The sequence below is a fragment of the Mastomys coucha genome, unplaced genomic scaffold, assembly GCF_008632895.1.
Source record: "Mastomys coucha isolate ucsf_1 unplaced genomic scaffold, UCSF_Mcou_1 pScaffold21, whole genome shotgun sequence".
NCBI classification, from domain to species: domain Eukaryota; kingdom Metazoa; phylum Chordata; class Mammalia; order Rodentia; family Muridae; genus Mastomys; species Mastomys coucha.
The window spans coordinates 91,352,456-91,373,978 of NW_022196904.1; the positions used below are offsets into that span (position 1 = coordinate 91,352,456).

The 21,523-nt window shown below is 40.0% G+C and overlaps 1 protein-coding gene across 4 annotated transcripts in view; it reads left to right on the forward strand.

Annotated features, from left to right (window-relative positions):
* Positions 1–21,523, forward strand: part of Stim1 (stromal interaction molecule 1) — a 191,792-nt gene that overhangs the window by 114,810 nt on the left and 55,459 nt on the right. The window contains exon 2 of one of the 4 annotated variants that reach the window (XM_031387681.1): positions 19,594–19,745. The exons of the other annotated variants lie outside the window; for them this stretch is intronic. Within the exon in view, the coding sequence (XP_031243541.1) occupies positions 19,743–19,745 (3 nt within the window). The 5' untranslated portion in view covers positions 19,594–19,742. The remainder of the gene's footprint in view (positions 1–19,593; positions 19,746–21,523) is intronic. 4 annotated transcript variants of the gene reach the window in all.

Consider the following 21,523-nt stretch of genomic DNA (forward strand, 5'->3'; position numbering starts at 1 on the left):
TTGCTTAAGATCACATAGCCAGTAAATAGCAAAGCCAAAAGCCAAGTTTTGAAAACAGGCCTATTTGAATCTATTCTTTCTGATGATGATAATAATTGAGTCTATTTTGTGTGCCTGGTATTACACAAGGTGCTTTCTATGCACTAGTTATTAAATACTTGCATAAACTTCATAAGCTACCTACCAATTGCTAATGAAGAAAGAGGCTGTAATTTTCAAAGTTTTTAAAGGGGCAAAGTCAGGACTAATTTTGGCTCTAGATGTGAAAAAGTATAACAACTAATACCACCACTACCAATACTTTCTCTTCTTCTCCCTCCTCTTCCTCCTCTTCCTTCTCCTCTTCTTCCTCCTCTCCCTCCTCCCCTCTCCCTCTTCTTCCTCTCCTCTTCCTCTCCTCCTCCTCTTCCTCCTCCTCCTCTTCCTCCTCCTCCTCCTCCTCCTCCTCCTCCTCCTCCTCATCATCATCATCATCATCATCATCATCATCATCATCTCTTTCTTTCAGATACTGGTTGTGTTGGGTAGTTTTATGTTAACCTGACACAAACTAATGTCATCTGAGAGAAGGAAACCTCAATTAGGAAAACACCTCTATAATATACAGCTGTACAGCATTTTCTTAATTTGTGTTGAAGAGGGCGGGCCCCAGCACCACTGTAAGTGGTGCTATCTCTGGGTTGGTTGTCCTCAGTTCTATGAGAAAGGAAGTTGAGCAAACTGTAAGAAGCAAGCCAGTAAGCAGCACATCTCCATGACTTCTGTATCAGATCCTGTTTCCAGGATCCTGCCCTGTTTGAGTTCCCATCCTGAATTTTTTTTTTTTTTTTTTGGTTTTTGAGACAGGTTTTCTCTGTGTAGCCCTGGCTGTCCTGGAACTCACTCTGTAGACCAGGCTGGCCTTGAACTCAGAAATCCGCCTCCCTCTGCCTCCCAAGTGCTGGGATTAAAGGCGTGCTCCACCACTGCCCGGCTCTGAATTTTTTAAATGATGGACTACGATGTGGAAATGTAAGCCAAATAAACTCTCTTACCCTGCACCCCCCACACCCCAAACTTGCTCTTGCTTGTGGTGTTTCACCACAGCAGTGGAAACTCTAACTAGGACACTGACCAAAACCTTAGTGTGCTTTCTCTAGCACTTTGGGCTTTCTCACTGTTTCTAACGTTACTCCTGTTTTGCCATGTGGCTGCTTGCTGATAGTCATTGCTGAACATGCTGGCCTAAATCAAAAGGTATGGCTTTCTCTTGTTCTTTTCCATTCTTTCTCCCTGAGATTTATATCTTGACTACTCTATTTTCTTTCAAACTCTAATGATATTGTCCTTGAGCTTTTTTGAGAGAGAGAGGGGAGGGGGAGTTACAAAACAACAAAATCAAAATGATGAGGGAGCAAGCAAGATAATTTTTCTCCTTCCTTCCTTCTTCCCTTGCTCTCTTCCTTCCTCCCTTCCTTCTCTCTTTCTCTCTCTTTCTTTCTTTCTTTCTTTCTCTCTCTCTTTCTTTCTTCTTTCCTTCCTTTCTTTCTTTCTTTCTTTCTTTCTTTCTTTCTTTCTTTCTTTCTTCCTTCTTTCCTTCCTTTCTTAGAGTTTTATTGCAGTGAAGAAGCACCATGACCATGGCAACTCTTATATAGAAAAACATTTAATTGGGGCTCGCTTATAGTTCACGGGATTGGTACATTATCACTGTGGTAGAAAGCATGGTGGCATGCAGGCAGACATGGTTCTAGAGAGGTAGCTGGAGTTCTACATTTGGATCAGCAGGAAGAGAGAGTGACACTGGGCCATGCTTGAGCATCTGAAACTTCAAAGCCCACCCCCAGTGACACACTTCCTCTGACAAGGCCACACCTCCTAATAGTGCCACTCCCTATGAGACTATGGGGAACATTTCAAACTGCCACGCTTTCCTTCCTCCCTTTCTTCCTTTTAAAAAGGACTTTCCCTTGATATTTTGTTGTGTGTGAATTTCACATCATATATCCCAATTCCACTCATCTCCCTATCCCTTCATATCAGCCCTCTGCCCTTGCAACCTCCTCCCCAAAAGAAAACAAAAAAATAAAACCAACAAACAAAAAAAATCTCATTGTGAAAACTGTAATGTATCACATTGTATCACACAGTATACCCCTTTGTCTACACATCTTTACTTGTGGATACTTATTGTACTGAGTCATTGGTCTGATTTGAGAACACTATCAGTAATGGATTCTAACTGGAACACCTCTTAGGTATCTGTTGTTGCCTGTGTGCCATGGAGATCCTACAACTTTGGATCTACAAGACTGTCTCCTTCGCATGCTCCAGAAGTTGATAGATGGGGAAGATATTGGGGTAGGCCAACTCAAAGCCCTGGATCTGGGCTGGGTGGAACAGAGTTGATCAGCCTGCTGACTTCCCTGCACCCACACCATCAGGGTGAGCTCTCCAGCACTGGCCCAACTAGCTCACCCAGTGCCCCTGCCAACAAGGGGCTGGGCCAAATCTCTTGCTGTCATGACCTCATAACCCCATGACCTCAAGGCCAGCTCTCTTACCTGATGAGGGATGAGGTGGTGGGAGATCATCTCTCCCTGTCCATGCCACCTCATGATAGATGAGTGTTGGGGCTAACCCTCCTGGCTCATGCCCTTGGGACTGGCTCATCATTTCCCCAACCCCCACCAGGACCAGCTCTACCATGTTACCCAGATGTGGTGCAGAGCCCACTCTCCCAAGTGCTGCAGCCAGCAAGGGTTGGGGCCAGCTCTCTTGGCCTGCCTCAGCCAGCTTTGCACAGCCCTTGGAAATTAACATGGTCCTAGGTGGCAGCCCAGACCAGGGACATATATATGCCCCTTAGTGGTAATATGATCCCTGAACATCAACACAGGCCCCCCATTGCTGCATGCCAAAGACTCAGATAAGGTCCTCAGCAGCCTGGGATGGGACCTTGACCATGGTCTCAGGTAGTAGGGCAGGCTACTTATATCAGGCTATTCCTCTCCACCCTTGAGTCTCCAGTTCTACCTTTTTTCATTGTGCTCAACCTGTTCCGCTTCTCTTTCTTTCCCATCTTTCCACCACAACTTGCATATGTAGTGGCACCCATTGCAGGTGGACAACTGGGTATCTTTTGGGTGGCTCTGGGTATCTTTTGCCTGCCTGCTTTTTATGGCAGCAGGCACTCCTTATGATGTGTCTCATCATGTAGAGTTGGCTGTCCTGAAAATCACTTTGTCGACGAAGCTTGCCTTGAACTCACAGAGGTCTATCTGCTTCTGCCTCGCAAGTGCTGGCATTAAAGGCATGTACCATTACACCTGCTGCAAGACAATTTCTAATGAAGTGCTAAACTGAGTGGTATTGAGTGGGTTCTGTGGTATTGAGTGGTGAGATAAGGGAGATGAGTAAGGATGGGAAAGTCAGGGGAAAGTGCATGCAAAGTGAGGCCTTACGCTCATTTCAAAGGACACTGAGGTAACAGAGACCATGGGGTATATGGTGAGGCTTTCTAAGTGATTGCACTGAGGCCAGGGTTTCTGGGAAGGAAAAGCCAAATCTGTCTTTTTGAATACTGGAATTACTAAGACACAGCTCTTCATCTGGTAAAGGGAGTGCATTAGCCTGAGACTATCAGTACCGCATGCCCAAACACTGCCAGCCAATTATGTATGTGGTTTCATTCATTCCTCAATTTTTCTGTGAGTTGGAAGTTACTAACTGCATTTAAAAATGATTAAACTGTGAGTAGCTTACCTTTGTTTATTTAATTAAGCTCTCACAGCTCAGAGTCTGGCTGTGGACCGTCTTATGGTTCACGTTATGCTGTATTGTTTCCCTTACTCTACGCTACTGATATCCCAAGCATGCTCTTCATAAGCCACCATTGTGTTCTTGTTAGAAATAAAGTGGAATCCTCATCTGAGTCCTCTGTCTTCCATTTTGCCTACAAGATTTTCTATCACCAAGGCCCAAATCAGGTTTCTGAACCTCACTGGAATTGGTATTTTAGGGTAGATGATTCTTTGTTATCGGGAGCTGTCTGATAGTGAATGGCATCCTAGCTCTACAGCATAGGCCAGCAGCAAACCTTCCTCTGTCCCATTTGACAACCCAAAATATTGGCAGTTATGAATGGTAGTTTACCTGAGGAATAATTATTACTTTCTTGAATACTGCTGGTTTGAAGTAAATGTTTTATTTCCCTAAGAAATCCCCCCTTCTTTGGGAAGTAACCTTCCTCGCTCATTTGGCATATACTGTGTGTGTGTGTTGTAATTATGTGGGGTTCTCCTCATTTGTTCCAGAGGACACTGTAATTTCCATTAGGAGGTAGGAACCATGCATGGGTTTTTAAAAGTCAATTATTTTTATTTTACGTGTAAGGTTGTTTTGCCTGCATGTATATATGTGTACTGCATGTATTCCTGGTGCCAGAAATTGTCACTGGGTCCCTGGAACTGGTGATATCATTGTGAGCTTCCCAATGTGGTTGCTTACTTAGAACAGAGCTCAGGTCCTCTGTCAGAGCAGCAAGTGCTCTTAACCACTGAGTCATTTCTCCAGTCCCCGTGTGGTTTTTGTTTTTTGAGACAGGGTCTTGCTCTGTAGCCCAGTGATAGCCTGTGATGAGAAACTGTAGGTGAGATGAACCCTTCCCTCCCCAAGTTGCTTTTGTTGTGGTGTTTTAAGAAAATTGCTAACAACTTTTATACCAGTAATTTGGAGGCAGAGGCTAGGTGAATTTCTGTTTACGTTATGAATTTACATATTACGTTCCAGGCCAGCCAGGGATACGCTTTGAGACTCTTTCTCAAAACAACGAAACAAAACAAAAATCAAGTCTGAATATGACCTTTAGAATCTGGCCTGAGTCCATTATTTTAGCTCTATGGTCAAGTATTTTAGAACTTATACTTTCCTCATTTATGAAATTGAGATGAAGATTAGTTTAGATACTCTTTTTCTTTGGCAAGAATTAGTTAGAAAGGCAGAGATATAAGTGGTCTATAGCAGAAACACTAGGTATTTTTTGTTTTGAGACTAAATGAAGCCCTGGCTGGTCTGGAAATGACTAAGTAGATCAAACTGGCCTTGAACCTGTGCTGATTCCTCAATTCTGCCTCCTGCTGACAGGAGTAGAGTTTAAGGGCCAGAGTGCTGCTATTCAGAGAGCTGTGGGTGTTTCAAGAAGAATCACTTGTGGTGACCTAGTATGTGCTGTAGAAGAGAAGATACATTGTCATCTGGCACTTGAGCAAGGGTCCCAGTTGGCAGACACACGGAGCTACACATTTCAGAGAGTAGGCATACTTTGCAGTCTGTCTCAGTAACTTGCCAGATACAGGATGAGGCAGCAGCTCCCCCAGATGGCCTCCCTCATGCTTCCAGGAAAACCAGAAGGTGGCTTGCTTTGACAGACAGGGGAATTCTTTCTCACTAAGCAGGCTGTTGTTTTCTTTCCTCCTTTCTTTGTGGTGGAGTTGCTTTGTCTCTCCTTGCTGGCAGCCCTGCTGCTGACTGTGTATCCACATCCTTATGTTTTTATGTGTATGTATATCATTTTGTGCTTGTAGGGGTATATGTCTTTCTGCATTTAGATGCATCAGTGTCTGTAACAAAAAGTAGAAGAAGAAGAACAAATTCTGTGTTAGGGAAACTGAGTCAGAATCAAAAAGGTTAGGGGCAAAGAGTTAGGCCTGCAGTATGTGCAGCCTGGAGGTAAAATGGAAGCCTCAAAGTTGCTGACAATGTAAGCAACATATGGATTTACCCACGTCTCTGTCTATGTGTATGTCATGTTCAGTGTGAATCAAAAATATTAGGAAGAATTGACTTCCAATATTTCTGCTTCAATTGAGGATTAATGACCCTCTTTGTTTTTGTTTTGTTCTTTCTTCACCTTCTCAACCTCTTCTCTTCTTTCTCCAAATATTTAGTTTTTGCTCTAATATTTAGTGCTGAATACTGAATATGCAAAAGCCAGTAAAGCAGACACATTTTCTTCCTATGAAGATTTTATATGTTTTTGGTGCACATGGTGGCACAGTCCTGTAATTCTAGCATTTGGAAGGTTGAAATTGGAGGATCAGGAGTTCAAGGCTACTTTCAGCTACATAGTGAGCTCCAGGCCAAGTTTTGTGATAAGGCATTGAGGCCAGTGAGATGGATTATCAGTAAAGGCATTTTGCCAAGCCTGATGACCTGAGTTTGGTCCCTGAGACCCACATGGTGCAAAGAGAGAACAAACTTCCACAAGTTTTTTTTTTTTTTTTTTTTGACCTCCACAAGCATGTTACAGTATATGCATGCATGTGCATGCATTCACACTATGTAAATAAATGTAGTAAAATTTTATTTATAAAAGTAGGTGGACTCAACAGCTATCCATTGGACTGAGTACAGGGTCCCCAATGAAGGAGAAAGGACCCAAGAAGCTGAAGGGCTTGCAGCCTCTTAGGACGAACAACAATATGAACTATCTAGTACCCTCAGAGCTCCCAGGGACTCAACCACCAACCCATGAGTACACATGGTGGGACTAATTGCTCCAGCAGTATATGTATAGCAGAGGATGGCCAAGTAGGTCATCAGTGGGAGGAGAGGCCCTTGGCCCTGTGAAGGTTCTATGCCCCAGTGGAGGGGAATGCCAGGGCCAGGAAGCCAGAGAGGGTGGGGTAGTGAGCACGGGGAGGGGGGAGGGAACAGAGGTTTGTTTTTGTTTTTTTCTTTTATTTTATTATTTTTTTCTTTTTTCTTTTGGAAGGGAACTTGGGAAAGGAGATATTGTATGACATGTAAGTAAAGAAAGCATGTAATGAAAAAAATAAAAAGCAGGTGAACTCAACATGTTTTAGGAATAGAGAAGGAAATTAACCATCTGAGAATGACAAAGGAGGACCATTCAAAAGAGATGGTGCTTCAGATAAACCTGGAAGGAGGAGGAGCAGTTATTCTGAGGAGATGGCTGAGAAGTATATATACCGGGTAGAAGACCAAGTATGATGTAATTGACAACTAGTGAGTTAGTAGTCTCTTAATTTGAATATTGAATAGGACAGGTAGATAAAGTGGGAGATGAGGTCAGAAAGGCAGGCCTTAGGCAGACTATGCAATACTGAAGAACTTAGAATTTTGTCCTCAAAATGATGAACACTCAATAGAGCTAGCTCTACTTTGACTGAGGTATGTTAGGAGCAGGCTCTGGAGAGGAGATGAAACTGGAATTTAATTTTTAAAGATGAGCTGGAGCTTACCAGGTAAAAGAAGAGCATTTGAGAAAAGGGAAATTTGATGAGTCTTAAAGGTAGGAAGCCAAAAACATAGCCCATTTTGGGATACATGAGTAGGGAGGTCTACAGAAGCTCCTTCACCACTCAGGGACATCAATAGTAGATTTCTTCAAGGAGTGGTAGGAGGCTCAATGAAGATACATGGATATAAAGGATTCTTTGTAAATCATGCACATAGGACAGTAGTGTGTTGCCTAGTTTCTGTTCATTTCCTTTCAGTGCCCAATAGCCATAGACCTTCCATATGTAGGTCCACATAGCCATGCACCTCAGATTTGCTATGTGAACAAGGACAACTTCTGATTCTACCACTTCTACCTCCCAAGGGCTGGGATTATAGGTGTGTGCCTTTACTTGGTACAACATTGTCTCATGTATTCCTTTACTTGAACCATGGTATCATGGTTTGCATATAAAGTGCTCTTCCAAAAGGCTCATGGATAGGCTTAGTTTTTAGGTAGTGGTACTACTAAGAAGGGGTTAGATCATAAGGGGAACTTACTTTATTAGTAGGCTTAACTTCAATTAATAGCTGAATGGAAAGGAGAGGTTCAGTTAGAGGAAGGAAATCACTAACAGCCTGCCTTTGAAGGTTATACATTATTCCTAAGACCTGCCTTTTCTTGCTCTATTTCATGACCACCATGTGGAGAGTAGCTTTCCTTTCTCATGCCCTTCTGCCATGATGTTTCTACCTTACCCAAGGCATAAAAGCAATGGATCCAATTGACCATAGATCAAAACATCTGAAACCAGGAGCCAAAATAAATCTTTTTCCCCTTAGGTTTTCTCAAGAAATTGCCGCAGTACTGAGAAGGTGATTAGCACCCATGACTTCTTCTAGTATTGAACATATTTATAATGGCTGCTCTGGCATTATTTCTATGAAACTTGTCATGTAGTCATTCTTAAAGGGAGTTCTGATGCTTGCCTTCTTTTTCTTGTGTGGTTCTACTTTTCTACTAGTACATCTTGCAGGTCTTTTTGAAAGGACATATGATAGCAACTTCAGGTACTATACCAACTTCTGTGGGACTTATTATTTACTTGTTTTTACTTGTTTAATGACTAGCTAGATTATTTTAATAGTCTTCCTCTACACTCTCTTTGATTTAACTCCATAGAAAGTATAGTCTTACGCATGTACACAGTCACCTTACGGTGATAATAGTTCTGGCAGAGCTGCATTTGACATCTCTTTTCCTGCTCCATCCAGTTTTGAAGCTCCATCAGTTAATATTATTACTCTCTCTCTCTCTCTCTCTCTCTCTCTCTCTCTCTCTCTCCCTCTCCCGCTTCCTCTCCCTCTCACTCTCCCTCTCCCCGCCTCTCTCAACAGGGTTCCTCTGTGTAGCCCTGGCTGTCCTGGAACTCACTCTGTAGACCAGGCTGGCCTCGAACTCAGAAATCCACCTGCCTCTGCCTCCCAAGCACTGGGATTAAAGGCGAGCACCACCACTGCTACTTTCTTATTTTCAGCAGTGCCTTGGGGCATAAATTACTTAGCATGACCCTGTCATATTAGATTTCCTTTCAGGGATCGTTTCTTGAGATTTGCATCAGGGGGGAGTTCTTTCCAGATACTTTTTATCCAGTTCTTTCTAGCAAACTCCCTGGTCAATAATTTGCCATGTTCAAATAGGCTTTATTTTCCCTAGTTTCATCTATTTGAGTTCAACTGTGATATAAAAATATTATATGAAAAATTCCATAAATAAGCAATTCATAAGCTTTTATTATGTATATGTTGGTGTTGGGGATTGAACCCAGGGCCTTATACTATGAAGAAAGGTATCTTACCACTTAGCCATGCCTCTGGCCCCTGTAAATTTTAAGTTATGAACTATTCTGTAAAGAATGTTGACATCAAATGCTTTGACCAATGCTGTGTGTGAATCATCTCTTTGTTCAGAGTATTCTTGCTATATATGATAGCCACCCGTTTGTCACTGTCTGAATTGTCAGGTGAGTGGTATTGCAATGCTGTGTTCAAGTAACGCTTGTTTGCTTAATAGAACTGGAACAAGTAGCAACGCTGGCAAAATGGGCATGCCAAAGAAAAACAATAAAGTGTTTTAAGAGAAAAGGTGAAAGTTTCTCAGAGAAAAGGAAAAAAAAAAGGTATGCCAAAGTTGTTAAGCAGTAAAGATCAACCTGTCTGTGAAAGTGTAAAAAGAGTTTTGTTGTTATATTTCAAATTGCAAAAGTTATGGTCACAGTATCATCATCCTAATATGGAGTTAACATATCATTGGTATATTTATATGAGAAAAAAATGATACTCCACAGAGTTTGGTACTGTCCACCATTTAACATAGTGTGTGCGCATGTAGGGGTGGGGTGGAAATGTGTTCTCTGTAGAGATGAGGGGGCGACTTCAGTGAAACCCTAAGTAAATCTCTCCAGATGCCTTTACCACAGCTAATGCTGTCTACATGCATCTTTGGTCTTGAACTTACAGGGGTTTGAAGCCTGATTTCCTGCCAGGCAATGCCTTTGAGCTAAGGTTCTAGAACTGTCCTTAAAAAATACTCTTGCCTTTTGGAGTTATGGACTTAGCAACTGGACATCAGTAGTCTCAGCTCTCCATGGATTGTTACCTTATTAGTTATGGAACTGGTAGTTGGAAGTCCAGTATCCTCTGTGGTGCTGCTGCACCCTGTCAGTATGAGGGCTGATCAGAAGATGACAGGCCTACCTGGTGATCACATTCATAGAACTTTACACCATCACAGGCAGCTGCTAGTAAGATGTGGAAAGTTAGTATCCTGTCTCTAGACATCTAGGGGAAAAGCAACCCTTTGTACTTACCTACACCATCAGAATTACCATCAGAACAGAATTACCATCTCTGTGGGCAGAGTCAGTCAAGTAGCAGGGTCAAAAACTGCTACACTTTTGCTTTCTTATCACATTTTGGTAGATTTTCTTGAGTGTATGTTTTCTTTATTTGTTATATGCCCTTAGAGCTTTTGAAAACTATCTTCCACAGTTTTTTTTTCTTGAAAATAGATTTTTTTTCATATAATATATCCTGATTATGGTTTCCTCTCCCTCTACTCCTCTCAGTTACTGCCTACCTCCCCTCCCAACCAGGTCCACTCTCTTCCTACTTCTCATTAGAAAACAAACAAGTTTCTATGAGGTAATAATACAAAGTAATATAACAAAGTATAATAATATAAAACAAAACCTAACATATTAGAATTGGACAAAGCAAACAAACAGAAGGAGAGAGCCCAGGAGTCAGCACAGGAAACAGAGACCCACGCATGTGCACATTTAATAATCCATAAAACACTGTGAGCTATAATACACGCACACAGGACTTACAGGGTAAAGAGAGAAAGAAAAATATGTAAATAAAAAATTTTAAAGTAATTAGTTAAAATTAAAAAGAAAAAAAGAAAGAGCCCTGATACATTATTAGACAAGGAATCTCCAAAGACACCATTGATTTTTTTTTTTTTCTTGGCCATCTACTGCTGGGCATGCAGCCGAACTGTAAGAATACTATTTTTTCTTCATTGAGACTCCTTTGGAGGAAACTAAATTTTCATTTTCAAGTGGCTATCTGTTGGAGATTGCTTCTGCGTGAGGGATGGAGATGTGTGTCTACTTCTCCTTTCAGCTTTAGGACCCTAACTGGTACAGATCCACATAGACCCTGTGCATTCTGCTTCAGTTCCTGTGAGTTCATACATAACATGGATAATGATTTAGAGACCTTGTTTCTTGGTGTCCTCTACCCCCTCTGACTCTCACACTCTTTGTGTCTGCTCTTCCATGGGGTTCTCTGAGCCCTGAGGAAAGAGGCTTAATGGAGACATCTCATCTAGGGCTGAGTATTTTGAGGTCTCTAACTCGTAACATAAAGTCTGGCTGTGGGTCTCTATGTTTATCCCCGTCTGCATCAGGAGGAAGCTTCTCTGAAGATGGCTGAATATAGCAGAATGTTATTAGGAGTCATTTTATTGCTACTTTTTGTACTTTGTTTTTGTTTTTAAAGAACAGCAGTATATGTTTTTATTCCAAGTCTCTGGGCTCTCTAATCTCACGTTCTTAGTCACTCAAACAATTTCAGGTTTAAAACAAACAGACAAAAAGAGCCGGGTGATGGTGGTGCACACCTTTAATCCCAGTACTTGGGAGGCAGAGGCAGGTGGATCTCTGAGTTCGAGGCCAGCCTGGTCTACAGAGTGAATTCCAGGACAGCTAGGGCTATACAGAGAAACCCTGTCTCGAAAAACCAAAAAAAAAAAAAAAAAAAAAAAAAAAAAAAAAAAAAAAAAAAAAAAAAAAAAAAAAATGCTGAGCAGTGGTGGCATGCCTTTAATCCCAGCATTTGGGATGCAGAGGCAGGTGGGTTTCTGAGGTCGAGGCCAGCTTGGTCTACAGAGTGAGTTCCAGGACAGCCAGGTCTGTACAGAGAAACTTTGTCTTGAAAAACCAAAAACCAAAACCAAAACAAAACCCAAAAACTAAAAACAAAACCAGTTTCAGGTATAGATTCATCTCATAGATATTAGATATTGATTGGTTATTCCCACAAGCTTTGTGCCAACATTGCCCTAGCATATATTGCAAGTCGACCAGCATTGTAGATCGAAGTTTTGTGTCTGGATTTGTGTTTACATTGTTTTGTTTTTGGTTTTGTTTTTTTGGTTTTGTTTTTTTGGTAGTATGCAGAGTACCTTCCTGTACCAAGGACACTAGAAAATAGGGATAAAGGCTTTTCGCAGGCACCAGCTTAAGTTCTGCATGTTCAGTGAGTTGTGTAAGTGTTGTCTTTAGCAATGGGGCCTTGGTATCAGTTTGTGGAGAGATAGTCGTTGCAACAAACTGGATTGTTTGGGGATTTCCATAAGACCACTTTGGCCAAGAACTCAATTAGATGTAATCCAATCCCCATATGGGAAGCTTCATTTTGTGACAAGAGATGTCCAGTTGGAGCTCTGTGTCTCTCATTATTTAGCGATTTTATTTAGGTCACCTTCATGTATGTGTATACTTTATTTAGGAAGCTTTTACTGTATTAGGTTTCCATACTACCCTTCAAACATTGCTTAATTTTAGCTGTCTCTTCCATATACTCTCTTTTGTCCTCTCCCCTCCCCCTCCACACTTGATTCTCCTGTTCCAGCTTCCCCATCCATCCATCCATCCATCTATCCATCCATCCATCCATCCATAACTACTTATCCATTTTTCTTTCCTAATGAGATTTCTATGTTCTCCCCTAATCCCTTATTCTGTACCCAGTCTCTGTGGTTGTATGGATTGTAGTTTGGTTATCATTGACTTAAAATATCTATGTATAAGTAAGTATATATCATATTTGTCTTTCTGAGTCTGGGAGACCTCACTCAGAATGATTTTTTTCTAGTTCTATCCATTTACTTTTTGAATTTTATAATTTCATTCTAATATTTGAGTAATACTCCATTATGTAAATGTACCACATTTTAAAAACATCTTTTTCTGTTGAGGGATATGTAAGTTGTTTCTAATTTCTGCCACTATGAGTAGAGCAACAAGAACATGCTTGAACAAGTGTCTCTGTGGTAGAGTAAAGCATCCTTTGGGTATATGCCCAAGAGTGGTATAGCTGGGTCTTGAAGTAGATTGGTTCCTATCTTCCTAAGGACCCATCACATTTATTTCTGTTGTAGCTGAACAGTTTATCCTGTACTGATACTTTCCATGAGAAAGGAAATGAATATTCCCCTTCATATCCTTACTAGCATGAGCTACCACTTGTTTTGTTAATCTTAGCTATTCTGACAGGTATAAGATAAAATCTCAATGTAGTTTTGATTTGCATTTCCCTGATGTTTAAGGATGTTGAGCATTTCTTTAAATGTTTATCAGCCATTTGAGTTTCCCCTTTTTAGAATTCTCTTGTTAGATCTGCACCCCATATTTTAATTGGGTTATTTGTTTTCTTGATAATCTGGTTTCTTGAGTTCTTTATATATTTTGGGTACTAGCCCTCTGTTGGATGTGTAGTTGGTAAAAATCTTTACCTGTTATGTTGGCTGCCAGTTTGTCTGAATGACGATGAAGCTTCTTAGTATCAGGAAGTCCTACTTATTAATTGTAGATCTTAATGCCTGTGCCAACAATGTTCTGTTCAGAAAGTCTTTTCCTGGGCCAATTAGTTCAAGGCTGTTGCACACTTTCTCTTCTATGAAGTTCAGTATATCTGGTTTTATGTTGAGGTCTTTTATTGATATAGAGTTAAGTTTTGTGCAGGATGATAAATATGAATCTATTTGCATTCTACATGTATGTTTCCAGTTAGATGAAGATGGAATCTTTTTTATAGTGTGTATTTCTTGCTTTATCAAAAATCAGGTGTCTATCAGTATGTGGATTCATGTTTGGGTCTTCAATTCCATTCTGTTGATCAGTTTGGAAAAAACTGTATTACTTTTTGTGTTAGTACCAAGCAGTTTTTATTACTGTAGCTCTGTAGTCCAACTTGAAATTGGGGATCATGATATACTTCCAGCAGTTCTTTTATTATTCAGGATTGTTTTAGCTATCCTGGATGTTTCCTGTTTCCATATGAAGCTGAAGATTGTCCTGTCAAAATCTGTGAAGAATTGTCCTGGAATACTGATAGATATTGCATTGAATCTGTAGATTCGCTAGGCGATGGTGGCGCATGCCTTTAATCCCAGCTCTTGGGAGGCAGAGGCAGGTGGATTTCTGAGTTGGAGGCCAGCTTGGTCTACAGAGTGAGTTCCAGGACACCCAAGGCTACACACAGAAACACTGTCTCTAAAAACCAAAAAGAAAAAAAAAAAAGAATCTATAGATTCCTTTGGGTAGGGTGGCCATTTTTTTACTATATTAATTCTATTAATCTATGAGCATGGAAGATCTTTCCTTCTTCTGATATTTTCTTCATTGTCTTAATGTTTTTTTATATACAAGTATTTTACTTTCTTGGTTAGAGTTTCCCCAAAATATTTTATATTATTTAGGCCATTTCCTGATTTTTTAAATAATTAATTAATTAATTAATTAATTAATTATATATGAGTACACTGTAGCTATCTTCACACATACCAGAAGAGGGCATCAGATCCATTTACAGATGGTTGTGAGCCACCATGTGGTTGCTGGGAATTGAACTCAGGACCTCTGGAAGAACAGTCAGTGCTCTTAACTACTGAGCCATCTCTCCAGCCCTCCTGATTTCTTTCTCAGTCTGTTTGTCACTTGTATATAGAAGGCTACTGAATTATGTGAGTTAATTTCTTGTATTCAGCTTCTTTGCTAAAAGAGCTTATCAGCTATAGGAGGTTTTGGTGGAATTTTTAGGATTACTTATGTATATGATCATATCATCTGTAAATAAAGATACTTCTTCCTTTCCAGTTTGTGTGCTCTTAATCTCCTTTAGCTAGCTTACCACACTAGCTAGGACTTCAAGTACTATATTGAATAGGAATGAAGGATATGTATTGTTCCTGATATTAGTGGAACTGCTTGAGAGTTCCTCTCCATTTAATTTAATGTTGGCTATGACCTTGCTGTAAACTGCATTTATTAGGTTTAGGTATGTCCTAATATTTCCTTAATGTCTCCTGGACTTTTATCATGAAGGGGTGTTGGATTTTATCAAAAGCCCTTTCTAAATATAATGAGAATATCATGTGGTTTCTGTCCTTCAGTTTGTTTATGTGATAGATTACATTTATTGATTTATGTATGTTGAACCGTCCCTGCATCTCTGGGATAAACCTTACTTAATCGTTGTGGATGATCTTTTTGATGTGTTCTTGGATTTAGTTTGCAAGTATTTCATTGAGAATTTTTGCACCTATGTTCATAAGGGAAATTGGTCTGTAATTTTCTTTCTTTGTTGGGTCTTTATGTGGTTTAAATATCAAGGTAACTATGGCTTCATAAAATGGATTAGACAATGCCACTTCTGTTTCTCTTTTGTGGAGTAATTTGGGGAGTATTGGTATTAGCTCTTCTTTGAAAGTGTAGTAGGATTCTGTAGTAAAACCATCTGGCCCTGGCTTTTTTTAGTTGAGAGACTTTTAGCGACTGCTCCCATTTCATAGGGGTTAGACTTATGTTTTAATTGCTTATTTGGTCTTGATTTAACTTTGGAAGAGGTATGTATTAAGACAATTATCCATTACTTTTAGATTTTCCAATTTGGTAAAATACAGGTTTTTAAAGCATGTCCTTATGATTCTCTGAGTTTCCTCAATGTCTGTTGTTAAATCCCACTTTCAGATTTTAGTTAATTTTAATATTCTTCTTTGTCTTTTACTTAATTTGGATAAGGATTTGTCAACCTTTATTGATTTTCTCAAAGAACCAATTCTTTGTTTCACTGATTCTTTGTATATTTTTGTTCCTATTTTATTGATTTCATCTCTGAGTTTGATTATTTCTTGCTGTCTACTTTTGGGGGTGACTTTTTTGTTGTTGTTCTAGAGCTTTCAGGTATGCTATTTATTAAGCTAGTGTGAGATTTCTCCTTTTTTTTTTTTTTTTTTTAATGTGGGTACTTAGTGCTATGAACTTGTTCCTCTGAGTAAGGTGAGAATCTGCAATTAGCCTAACTGCTTTCTTGGCTTGAGTGGCCTGTAGGTTCCCAGAGAATCTCTTCCCTAGTTTTACTGGAGACTTCGTCCATATAGCTTCTCATGGTATCAAGCTATAAGTGCCTTCTATCCCAGCAGTTTTTATAAATATCCTTTCTTCTACTCAGGCATTATTAGCCAGACTGACACAGTTTAACTTGGAGATTGGGTGTGTTCATGGTGGTATGGGCATAGACTGCAAATATCCTCCCTGCTACATTCTGTCCAGTGCTATGTATTCATTCTGTGCAGATATGGCATCATTGACCCCAATTAAGAAGATGTTCTTTTCTCTCTGAGGAAATTCTTTCTAATTAGTGATCTATTTCTGTCCTTCTATCATAAAACAAAGGTCACCAACTGGTAGTCCTTGACTGTTTTTGGATATTTTGGTCCTAATAGTTTGCAAGACTGGAAATGTTAGAGTAACCCAGACTTTGCTATTCTGTTCTGACTCATGGAAAGCCTCAACCTTAGATATTGCCTTTAGGATTTGACCTGTGTCATGTACCTAATATTATGGTGTAGCATTAAGGATGATTCCATAAGACTGCCCTTCATCAGCCACATATATATTCTCTACTTTCACTTGTGCTGGTGTTGGAAATAAAGGGAAAAAGAAAAGATGTTGTTTCTTTGGAAGAAGTTTCCTTGTAGCAGAGAGCTGGGAAACAGTTGAGGATTCTGTATTATTTTAAGTGAACAGTGTAAGTCACAGATGAAGAGGAGGAGGAGGAGGAGGAGGAGGGGAGGGGGAAAGAGGAAGAGGGAAGGGAGGAAGAAGAAGAAGATGACTCAATTTCCATGTTCAGGACCACTGATAAGTAACCTGGATCTAAACAGGTACCTATGTATGGTCTGGAGAAGAAGTTTTAGATGAGAAAGTAGCATGTACAACTCATTGGATAGGTGAAAAGACTGGTGCTTTCAGAGATTAGGAATTTATTACCATTAGGAATAGGAGAATGAAGCAGTTGATGCTCCAATAAAGTCAGGTAGGGCTCAGATCATAGAAGGTTTTGGAAAAGGCTAGTTTCAGTTTAAGGTGGAGTTAGGGATTGCAAAGAATCCTAGTGCAGAACAGAAAGAACCTTTGAAGTTAGGAGACTCTTGCCTTAATTTTCTCCATTTTGGATCTTCTAGAATATTGGCTTTTGTTAGCAGGCACTGAGGAATATATCTCTCTCGTACATCCTCTATAGGACTCTCTTAGATCTGAGGGATCTGCATCATTATAATATTGGTCCCCAGGATTGTACATACTTAGTTATATTATCCTTAAAAGAACCCCCTGCACTCCCCATCCCCCAGTATACACAGGTATTATTCTAAGCTGTTATCATAAGTTGACTCATTTATAAGTAAGTGGTATATGTATGAGGACATTATTGTTACCTCTTTATAGATGATGTCCATGATGCATTGAAAGTAAGTGATAAACCTACAATTCAAACTGAAGCAAATAGCATTAGAAGCAAGGTGTAACTTGGATTCTCACAAGTTTAACCCTCTTAACAGCTAAGACATGTGTCCATAATTCTGTGTGTTGTAAGGTAAACTCAAATAAGAGACAACCTTTCTGCTATTTAATAACTGGATACTCTGCTCTATGCCAGGGCCTATACTTGGACATGGGTCTAGGGTGCTAAATTAATTATTCAATTAGGTATTCTAGGGAATTTACACTGTAAGTGAATACAGAGATAAATATAGTCTCTATTTTTGAGTTGCTTAGGGAAAGTAGGAAGGGGCTAATTAAATAGTAATTATAGTATAGTAGGAGTATTGTCATAAATATGTACCCTGAGAACTAAGGGAACAAATAAATAAGGGCCTTCAATTAACTTACCTAGAAGCATGGAAAACTACACAGAGGCAGTGACTTTAACAGGCATAAAATTTTAAGAGGCATAAAACATTTCATGTGGACCATGTTGTGGAAAGGCTTGGAGCTATAAAAATGCATGATTTGCTTAAGAACTGGAACTGGCTTGATATTTCTAGAGAAGGGTTAGTTACTTTTTCTGGAAATAACCAGGGGTTAATTTTTTTTATAGCAACTACTCAGGTTTTTTTGTTTTGTTTTGTCTTGTTTTTTGAGATAGTGTCTCACTCTGTAGTCCTAGCTCTTTTGAAGCTTGCTATGTAGACCAGTCTGGCCTTGAACTCAGAGATCTACCTGCCTCTGCCTCCTGAGTTCTGAGATTAAGGTTATGACCCACTACATCTGGTTTCAGTTCTACTTTTATGTATGAAATGGTATAAAATAAGCTATAGATGATGTGTCAATTAGTGGGGCTATATTCTGGTAAACTTTTATATATTGGGGCTGGGATGTGGCTCCGCCGTTTGTGATATGCTTGCCTAGCATGCACAAAGCCCTGGGTTTGATCCCCAGCACCACATGTACTGGGCATAGTGGTGGTAAATGCTGGTACTCCTGGCACTCTGGAGGTGGAATCAGGAGGATCAGAAATTCAAGATTGTTTTTGGCTATACAATACAGTTGAGGCCAGCCTAGGATACATACTAAAACAAACAAACCCCAAATGAAAAAAACATGTAAATAAAAAAACTGTAAACTGCATTTGGCTGTTCAGCATCCTGACTTCTGTTCTGGCTGGGAGGGAGAATATGAAGGAATGTCACTGGAAAATAAGGGTATAGGCCACATTTTCAAAGGCCCCAATAAGAGGCTATGAGGCTGTGAAACTAGGGCTTTACCTTGTGGGTTATGAGAAGCCATGGAATTTTAAATAGAGGAGTTGGTCAAGTTAGACTTGTATTTCATAAATGTCATTTTAGTGGTTTGGTTTGTTTTTGAGACAGAGTCTTGTGTAGTCCAGGATGACCTTGAACTCCTAATCCTGATATCTCAAATGCTGTCATTATATTTGTCTCCACTGTACTCCACTTCACTCTAGTGTTTAAACTGGCAGAAGACATAAGTGCATGAAGATAAGTGAGAAATGACTCTTCTAGCCTTTTAGCAGTAGCTGGTGAATGCCACTCAGGACAGTTATTTCACCTCTGAACATGTGTCCTAGTACTCAGTATAAACAGCACCTGGAGCTATGCAGCTAAAATGACAATTCTTATATGTGGTGACACACTTTTGTAATTCTAGTACTGAGGATGCTGAGACAGCTGGGTCACATGTTTGTGGCTAGCCTTCACTACATAGCAAATCCCTGTATTGAAAAACAAACAAACAACCTAGGCATGGTGGTGCATGTCTGTAATCTCAACACTTGGGAGGTGAAAGCTAGAAGATCAGGAGTTGAAGGCTAGCCTCAAAATACAAATAACACAAACAAAAAAGCTAATCAATGCTAGATGTTTTAAGATACAAAGAAAAGGGCTGGTGAGATGGCTCAGCTGTTAAGAGCACCGACTGCTCTTCCAGAAGTCATGAGTTCAAATCCCAGCAACCACATGGTGGCTCACAACCATCTGTAATGAGAGACTTAAAAAAAAAATGATATAAAGAATCGCTGAGAAAAATGGGTTTTTAATGTTTGCGAGGAGGAGAGAAGACATAGTAAGGATCAAGGTTGGATAGTGGAGGAAGGTGGCAGTGGTACCAAGGGGCAGCCCTGGAGAGGTGCTCAGGTCCCTGCACCTGAAGGTGTACCTGGCTTTAAGTCACTGAGGGAATCTAGAGCTGGATTTTTCTTCTTCTCTGCTCCCACCTACAGGACTTCACTACTGCTTGGGACTGTCTCTGTGCTACCTCATGGAAGATCACTTTTCTGAGCTCATAGAGCTAAATATACCTAGTGACAGCTGCTGCTTTGGCACTCAGGCGAGCTGCTGAGCTGCCGTTCTAGCCAATGCTACATTCCCCATGGTAAGACAAAACTTTTAGGGCACCTCCTTGGACCTTCTTGAGAGAGGAGCTCCTTGTTCTGAGCTTGAAACAGTAAATCCTTGTTTTGGGAGCCAAAAAGCAATCTGATTTTTGTTGTTGCTTTTTATTGCTTTTAAATATTGTTCTAGTTAAGACTTTAGTTATTTATTTGCTGGCTATAGGACAGTATTTAGAGTACAATAAGGTTAATGCTTATCTAAAATATAGTAGAAATTGGAGTTCTATTTTAAGATAACATTCTTTTTAAGTTTTGTTTAATTTTATTTTATGTGTATTGGTGTTTCACCTGCATGTATATCTGTGTGAGTGCGTCGGATCTCCTGCACCTGGAGTTACAGACAGCTATGAGCTGCCATCTAGGTATTGGGAATAGAATCTGGGTTCTCTGAAAGAACAGCCAGTGCTCTTAACTAATATAACATTAGTATTCACAAATCTCTCCAGCTAGTATAACATTCTTATCTCAGTATTGTACTATATGCTTATAATCCTAGCATGCAAGAGGCAGAAATAGGAGGACTGCTGTAAGTTTGAGGTCAGTCTAGTCTACATATTGAGTTCCAATTCTAGGCTAGCCAGAGGTACATAATAAGACTCTTGTTTTGAAACAAAACAAAAAGAAGAAAGGTAAGAAAAAATTATTATTATATATATTTTTTAAAGGCAGGCTCTCATGTAGCTCAGGATGATCTCAGACTTACTATTGTCAAGGTTAACCTTGAGTAGCTGTTTCTCCTGCTTCTACTTCCCAAGTACTAGGTAACTGGTGTGCATTACTAGGCCTGGCTAAAGAAAGATTTCTTGTATGTTTTGTTTATAACTGGATAACTGGGATCTTCTACCATGGAACATATGGTTTTGAAGGGAAGATAGATACATAATAACTCTAGGAATATAAACTGGATCTGTGGAGCATAAACGTCATCTTTTGTCAAGACATTTCTGTACTTACCTACTTATTTTTTTTTAAAGATTTATTTATTTATTTTATGTATATGAGTACACACCAGAAGAGGGCTTCAGATCTCACTATAGATGGTTGTGAGTCACTATGTGGTTGCTGAGAATTGAACTCAGGACCTCTGGAAGAGCAGCCAGTGCTCTTAACTTCTGAGCCATCTCTCTAGCACATTTACCTACTTTTGAGTTGTGCTTTAAAGTTTAGAAATACTTTTGTGAGTACCAGGAACCATTAAACTCTGTGCCTCTGTGGGTTGAGGGTCTCGTGCCTGAGCAGTGTGAGATGTATAAATGCTGCACAGAATGTGAGTGCTGGGGGCAGCAGCAGGATGTACAGCACATGCTCTTGGGGAGGGATAGCTGCTGTTTGGTCTGGTCATCTTGTTGCACCTTGTGTGGACTCAGAAGTGGAGCAAAGAGGACAAGGCTTGAGCCCTTCATTAGTTCCTTAAGCACCAACTCTTGGGCCTTCAGGTTCCTTTTCTACTCTGATATTGGCAATTGATCTTTTCCTCAGTTTTAAGTAGAACATTCATTCCTTCCACATTTCAGGGCTGGAGAGATGGTAGTTAAAGGAATACATTGCTCTTTTAGAGGTCTCCTGAGTTGTTAACTCCAGCTCAAGGGGGATCTGATGCCTCTGCTCTCTCATGTACACAAATACACACAGAGATATAAATTTAAATTACATTTGAAATAGAACAGTTTACATAAAACTTTATTAGTTCCCATTCTTTTCTTTTCCCTTTCTTTTGTTTTTTCTTTTCTTTCCCCCTCCCTCCCTCCTTCTCTCCCTC